The 8,089-nt window shown below is 39.3% G+C and overlaps 1 protein-coding gene across 1 annotated transcript in view; it reads right to left on the bottom strand.

The window, feature by feature from the left end:
- LOC101864477 overlaps nt 1-7,059 on the bottom strand; it is a 17,768-nt gene extending 10,709 nt beyond the window's left edge. Inside the window, exons 1-2 of the mRNA XM_035972025.1 lie at nt 5,681-7,059; nt 1,288-1,456 (exon numbers count right to left, since the gene is read on the bottom strand). Of these exons, the coding sequence (XP_035827918.1) occupies nt 1,288-1,456; nt 5,681-6,497 (986 nt within the window). The 5' untranslated portion in view covers nt 6,498-7,059. The remainder of the gene's footprint in view (nt 1-1,287; nt 1,457-5,680) is intronic.
- Nucleotides 7,060-8,089: the final 1,030 nt, after the last annotated feature.

Below are 8,089 nucleotides of genomic sequence, written 5' to 3'. Positions count from 1 at the left end.
ATACATACATACATACATACATACATACATACATACTTACATACATACATACTTACATACATACATACATACATACACAATAACTGAATAGGAATCAGGGCAATCTTCGTTAGCGACGTGCAATGTCAAGATTGTTAAGTTATTAGTATTAATCTGATACTGCGTATCATATTACGTTGTAGTAGATCTAAACTGAATCACGTTAGGAATGTTCTACGCTTGCTATTTTAACCCAAATTTCCGAAGGAGAATCATTAAAAGTGTTGTTTTAAAAAATTGGTCTTTGTCTTATTTTTAAAAAATTTATATAACAATGTAAGAAAAAAGTATACTAGATCTTTATTTAAGTAGATAGGTAGATTGAACTATCCACACAGGGCTTAAATCGGCCCATCAATGTGAATGTACATGAACCCTAAACCCGCACAGTGGTTATAATATCGTATTTCACTAGAAGACAAACCGATCCAGAGACGGACATACACATACACGTGAACTGATAAAGAGTTAAATTAATCGCCTACAGAAGGGAAAGCTTTCCACGCACAAAAATTCATCAAATTAAAAGAGGATGATTATCAATTATTCAATTATTTGGTAAAAGTTCTTGAGAGTCATGATTTACTTGGAGACGATTATCTTTGTCAAGCTTGTGTTCTTATCATGTGGTGAGCACGTATAAAAATTGCTATAAGTTGGAAGTTATCGTCTTTCTTGTTTTAATCTTAATTTTTTATTCGGGGAGAAAAGGCTACTAAGGGAACGGAAAGGGGGCAAAGGGAGCGGGGGCAACATCAATTTTTGGTCTCTATATTTGCATTTTTTCAACTAGTTTATTTTTGCTTATTTTCATTTGCTACAACTGTATTTCCTGTTTAGGTTTGTTTCTCTTTTTCATTTTCAAGGTGAAGGGGGAACCAGGTACTCAAAATGGGATTGCATATGAAAAATGGAAAAGGGGGGGGGGGGATCATTGCTCTCTAATGCTTTTCTTCCGTTACTTCAACTCCAGGTCTTGCTTTTCTCCATGTTTCAGTTTGGCCACAACTTTGTCTCGGGGTGTCTGAGTTACGCCAGTCAGTCAGCCAACCAACCAAATAACCGACCAACAACAAAAAAATAACCGACCAAAAAAATAACCACCCAACCAACCAACCCACCAATCAACCAACCAACCAACCAACCAACAAACAAACAAACAAACAAACAAACAAACCAAATAACCAACCTACAAATCAACTAACCTAAAAACCACCAATCAACCGACCGACCAACCAACCAACCAACCAATCTACCAAACAAATAAACACAGGAATGAACAAATAAACAAATGTACAAATAGTCAGTGTGATGATACCGTACCTATGACGTCTTTTCTTTTTCTTTTTCTTTCCCTGCCCAGGTAGGTGCAGATGCTCAAACACCGGACTCTCCACACCTGACTTGTCCGCGCTATCTGGGAAAGGAAACGAATGAAATTATGACAGAGGGGAGGGCGGGAAGAAACTGGACAGGAGAAAGCGTAATGTTTGGGTATTGGTACTGCAGAGATTGGACATGTACAACGTTTGTCAAGAGAGATAGATAGATAGATAGATAGATAGATAGATAAATAGATAGATAGATAGATAGATAGATAGATAGATAGATAAATAGATAGATAGATAGATAGATAGATAGATAGAGAGAGAGAGAGAGAGAGAGAGAGAGAGAGAGAGAGAGAGAGAGAGAGAGAGAGAGAGAGAGACAGAGACAGAGACAGAGACAGAGACAAAGAGACAGACAAACAGACAGACAGACAGACAGACAGACAGACAGACAGACAGACAGACAGACAGACAGACAGACAGACAGACAGACAGACAGACAGACAGACTGGAAAGGCGGGGGGAGGGGGGAGGGAAGTGAGCGAAAGAGAGAGAGAGAGAAAAAGAGGGAAAGAGAAAGAGATATCTAGACCTCGGGAGCTAAAAAAAAATAAAAGGGGGGGGGGCGCTTTACGGATGTGACACAGGTGAATACATTGCCAAAGAACACAGGTGTTTTTTTTGGGTTTTTTTAACAATGTCAGTCACTGGTAGTGAAACTGCTTTAAGGGCATGTATTTCGGTTGGCCCCGCTGACTTCAGCGAAAGAAAAAAAAAGAAATAAGACACAATAATAAAATACCAATGTTCCATGTAGTGTAGTGAGCAATGGTGCTGCATTATAATATTGCAATTTGTGTTCTTTGATAACAAAATGGCTAACATTGTCTTTCTATGTTGCAAGTGATAATCATTAACTAGGAAGCTTATGGATTCTGAAGGTTCGTCTAGTACCCCACAAAAATTCACGTTGGGATAGAAAAGTTATTCTTTTCTTTTTCCTTCTTTTTTCTTCCGTCTTGTTCTCCAGTCTTCCGTTCTTTTTTCCACCTTCTATTTCTTTTTCTTTCTAATTTTGTCCTTCCTTTTTCTCTCACCCCTCAATCCTCCTTTCTCCACCCTCCCCCCTCCCCCGCCTTTTTGCCTTTTAAAAAACCTCTTTCATTCTGCTTTGCTTATCTTTTTCAGTTGATTCGCTTTATCTTTCTGCTCTATTTTCTTTCTGTCTTTAATTTCTTCTTATTCTCTAATCGTTGTTTCTTTTGCTTTCTTTTCTTCCATTCATTCCTCTTTTTCCTCTCCTCCTTACCTTTTCATCCCCTTTTCGTTCTCTCTTTCTTTCTTTCTTTCTTTCTTGATTCTGATGTCTTTCTGCCTTTCAGACGTTCTGTCTGTCTGTCTTTCTTTCTTTCTTTTTCTTTCTTTCTTTCTTTCTTTCTTTCTTTCTTTGTCTCTTTGTTTCAGTCTGCTTTTTTAGTCTCCCCCCATTCTTCCTGCCTTTCTTCCTCTTTTCGTGCGATTCTTTTTTCCGTGTCTTTCTTGTCCCCTTCCTTCCTTCCTTTCTCTCTCTCTCCCCCCTCTCTCCCTCTCTATCTCTCTCTCTCTCTCTCTCTCTCTCTCTCTCTCTCTCTCTCTCTCTCTCTTTTCTCTCTCTCTCTCTCTCTCTCTCTCTCTCTCTCTCTCCTAGCTTTATTATTTTTCGTCAATTGAATGAATAAACACTCGGATAAAGAGAATACTTCATGAGATGTTCGTCTGTAAGCTTTTGCTGCCATAATATATTGTCGGAACTAACTAAAGAAGACTGTGAGGAGTTGGAAATTATGGTCTTAATAGCTCCTCATCAACCAGAATACAATCACATTTGATTACATTTAAACTTTACTACATAAATATTTTTGTCATTTTTAAAAATACATTTTATTTATTAATTTGTTCATAATGTATATGGTATATTGTTGAATTGAATTATATATAGATACATAGATAGATACATAGATTGATATTTATAAACATAGATAGATAGATAGATAGATAGATAGATAGATAGATAGATAGATAGATAGATAGATAGATAGATAGATAGATAGATAGATAGATAGATAGATAGATAGATAGATAGATAGATAGATAGATAGATAGATAGATAGATGGTGGCTGTAAAAGTAGGAGACGAATTCATAGATATTAACAACAAAGGATGGATTGAGCGAATTGTGTCAAATATCAGGTTAACAATTATTATTAAACTTTACGAAAATTCATCAGGAGCAAAACCACGCTTGTAAGGACAAGAAGCTTTTTTTTATCTACTTGAGTAGAGCAGGGGATTTTGAGGGTCGGGGAAGGAGTGTTTATCGTTTGGAGGTTGTTGCTTAAGTTTTAGTGATGATTTGAGATACATGAAATACTTTCGGACACTTTTGTTTCTGAATAAGTCTGCTCTGGTGTGTACGCAACTACAATATTATATCCGTTGTCGAAAGAAAAAGAAATATTTTATAAATCTTAAATATTATATTATATTATATTATTTATTTAAAAGAGTTTTCTTAAACCCATAATTTTGAAAACGTTAAAATATAATCAATTCAAAAAGTTACCAAAGAATTATGAAAGTCAGTAATTATTGTTTCTCCAACAGTGTTATGACTAGTGTCTATGGTGCAATGGTTACACTCTTCGCTGAAGTACGTGGAAGATGGGAGTTCCATTTCCACGCGCATAGGGGAGTTTATTTCATCGACGATTTTCCTTTTCCTGCAATATACAAACTAGTGTAGGTCGACTCTGGAAGGAAATGTGAAAGTATCCCACCTCCTGAATTATTAAAATTCGGTTGATAGTGGCGTAAAGCTGTCAGTAGTCAATCATATTGTCTTGAGGTTTTTTTTTAATCGTTGAACCCGGGCGCAGGTAAAACCTTTTTTGATATTTTTATTGGTTATTTCTGAAATACATGTAAATACTGCTTGTATATTTCTACCTGAATATGACTTTAATTTGTTTTTAAAATTCATATAACTAAAGAATAAATATCTCGGTGAAATCCATGCTCCAACAGCATCTCTGTTAGTTAAAACAGTCTGCAGACAATATCAAGTGAAGAAACAACCCTTTAAACTACAAAAAATGCTTCTTTAAATTCACGTATGTTCTACCCTCTTCATATCAATACTGTTGATTATAATATGCTAATACAGTACTATCTTTGTCATAAAGATGACTCGATTCATTCATTACTTCAGGCACTTTTCTCGGAGGCAAAGACAGGAGAAGAGAATGCGGGTATTAACAGAGATTGGTGTACTCTTAACTACTCTGTTTATAAAAAAAACTCAGCAAAAACAAAACCAAAACAATAACAACAAAATAAACAATTAACATAAAGCAAATAAGCAGCAACAACAACAACAAAATAAAAACACACACAAATAAAACTCGCTTTGTGGTTACCTTTTCCGTACACAGACATCTCCCAATAGAAAAAATGGGAACACATGAACAATATAAAACGACATTAATCCATATCATAAGTTTACTTTTGGAGGTTACCGCTTGAAGATGAAACTTCTATTCTTTTGTTTTAGTCTGATATGTTCTTATTACTATAACGCTATTGATCAAATCTTCCTGGCGCTTAAAGATTGTTTGATGTCATTCATGTATTATGATGAGAAAAAAGTAGGCTACTTGTGACAGAAAAAAAGTTTGGCTTTCCAAAACCTATTGGGGTTTTCTTTATAAGGGGAGTAGAAAGTGAAATGGGATTATTTCAGGGGGGGGGGTTGTTGTTATTGTTGCTTTGTTTGAGGGTTTTATTTAACTTGAATTGATTAATAAACGTCCCGTAAAAAAATGTAAGCCGAAAACATACATCCGTTTATTTCTCAACCATGTCTTCCAAGGTCAGATACCCTCAGTGTGAGTATATACAGGATTAGTTATTAGAGTCCACAGTTTGCTCAGATAGATTAATAAATTCTATTCGGTTTTCAACTATAGAATGACATTTTTTTGTCTTTAATTTCAATAAACGTTTATTGATAAACGAGTTTTCCCAGTACAGGTGGGGCGTATAAAATAGCTCTGTGATTAATGATTGTTCAAATTATTATGGAGTAAAAACACGTGAACAGCTTGTTAATCTATATGCCTCTGCAAGTATGATATATAATTATAAATATATGTCATTTTCTTTGACGAAAAACAACAACATACTTAAAAAGATATAGGCTACTTTTACCCACTTTATTTTAAAATATTGTGACAGGTTAAACAAGATTAGACACCATCTATAAAGCCAAGCTTACCAGCGCATCCGAAGAGATCTCTATTCCCGTGCCCGGTTGAAAAGATGTTAAAATTGATCATTTGCTGACCGCTGTGTTGTCCATGGATAGCGTCCATCCTAGCCCCACGCCACCTGGGGTCATTTTCCAGGGAGTGGTCACTAACCCCCATGACACCCTGAGAACTCCGGACACCCATGGACATCAAACTGAGCCGATGTTGTTCCCTGGCCGGTCTCGAGTCCACCGTGTCCCTTACATCGCCAGGTGTTCTGGCACGGGCCGGCTTCAGTTCAGAGATCCCTACAGGTGAGAAGATACCAGCCGATATGTTTGACCCCGATACCTCGGGAGTGGCTGTTTCCGGGGATTTTACGCAAACTTTCAATTCCTCTAGATGTGACGTTTTCGAATTCCCGCAAGCATCACGACATTTCTCATTAATGATATCACATACCCCTTCTCCTATACTTTCGTGGTCGCCATGTCTCGTCCCAATCGAATCGTGTTCAAATGGTCTATAGTGTTTGTCTTCAACCAATATCACGTTGTTTCCATTGGAGTCCACAGAAATTCTGGAGGAACTTGAGTCAGACGAAGAATTCTCATCTCGTTGAACATCAAGAGTTGATTCGCCATCTTTTTGTCCATTATTTTCGTTGCCGTTTTGGCTGCGATGATAAGACTGGTGCTGTCTATGTTGCTGTTGCTGCTGTTGATGATGACTTTTCAGACCTAAAAGGTCCCTAATAGAAAAGGCTGTAGACTTCTTTGGCTCGATGACTGCAGCAACAGGAGACTGCTCGGACCCTGGATGAGTTTCTTTTGCCTCATCCATTTTGATAATTTTGATTTCGTAATCTTCCTAGGAACAAATATCTACGACATCACCCTCGGAAAAAAGGGAACTTATTGTGTCTTACTCAAATTTAGTGATTGAAAAATATTCTTCAAACTTTCTACACAAGTGACTGTGTCTAGAATCGCACAAAATGCAGTGAGACTTAATTACTTCTCTTTCGTGGAGGTTTCAGTAAAAGATAAACGGCCAACTTCATCACACTTTCACATTTTAATTCAGCAAAAGCGGTATTTCTATGATACAAACACACCCGAATTCTGTTTCAATACACCGGAATTAAAGTCAATTGATCCCGTAAAGCCGAGGTCACTTTTTGTACATCAGTCTATTCGTTTCAAGAGTTAGGATTTCCGGAGTGTCCGCGTTGTTGGTCACAAGGAGAATGCCGTACCATGGGAACAGACCAGGCTTTTTAGATGTGGCCCACAGAGACGAAGAGAGATGCACAGGTTTGAAACTGTGAAAGCGGGAGCTACTTGGATGGTAGTGGCTGTTACAGTGGCCGACAAAGAGGGTGGGGTGGTGGGGTAAGAGTGGGGAAGTGAAAAAAAAGGGGGGGGGGGTTACAAGGACTGGAAAGGGTGGCCGGGGAGGGGGGGGACACTGCCAGAAAAAGGGACAGTTATTTGAAAAGAAGCTGGCGTTAAAAGATTACGGACAAACGCGCGAGGAGGTGGGTGGGGGGACGAGGAATGCAACCACGACTCAGCAATTGCCTCGTTCTCCTCATCTAGCGGGGGATTCAGCTCGCGTCTGTGTTCCAGCAGCTCATTACTATGTCCATAATTAGCCCCGGGGACCCGCCCGATCAGGCGACAGCGGGCGCCTCTCCGTAGCCCGAGCAATGAGATGTCCAATATCCATCCCCGATCGCGCCAACTCGGGACCCGTCCCGCCTCCCTCTCCCCCGTCCTCACCCCTTTCCAGGGGTTCTTGCTCTCGCTGAGGGCATCCCGGACCCAACCACTAGCTGTCTTGTGTGCGCAGGCCACCGATCGATTGCCGCTATCGATCACCCAATTTGCCAATGGGTGCCGGGAGTGTGTGGCGCGGAGGCTGGCAGGAGCCGTGTGTCAGTCATAGCGTTGTCACGCCCTCGTAAGGTCGTATAGGGGGACCTGCTGCTCACAGATGCACACACGCAAACACACCCATGCACACACACATGCATACAGACAGGCAGACTCTCACATACATACTCACACATACACAGTCAGACATACGAATACACACATATACACAGTCAGACACACATACACATACACATACACACACACATACACATACACTCACTGACACACAAACTCAAGCGCCAAAAGCCTTATTGGCAAGCAACTGTCTCTTTGCTGTTTGCCAGTTGGCCCCGTCTGTGTCCTTGATGAGAGGTTATCATCATACCAGTGATAACGAGAACAGGCCATGAACCCCAACTCTGGGGGGCAGAATGCTTCCAGGGAGAAATAATTAACACAAAGCGTAAAACCACGGGCGAATCGCATAAATAGCCTTCATATTAATTCTTCCCTTCTCATAACTCTACACATTCCGCCCTGTTACAAAACTTCTAT

The sequence above is a fragment of the Aplysia californica genome, unplaced genomic scaffold (assembly GCF_000002075.1).
Source record: "Aplysia californica isolate F4 #8 unplaced genomic scaffold, AplCal3.0 scaffold00559, whole genome shotgun sequence".
Taxonomy (NCBI): Eukaryota; Metazoa; Mollusca; class Gastropoda; order Aplysiida; family Aplysiidae; genus Aplysia; species Aplysia californica.
The sequence above is the reverse complement of the archived record's forward strand: the minus strand, read 5'-3'. Positions and strand labels throughout refer to the sequence as shown.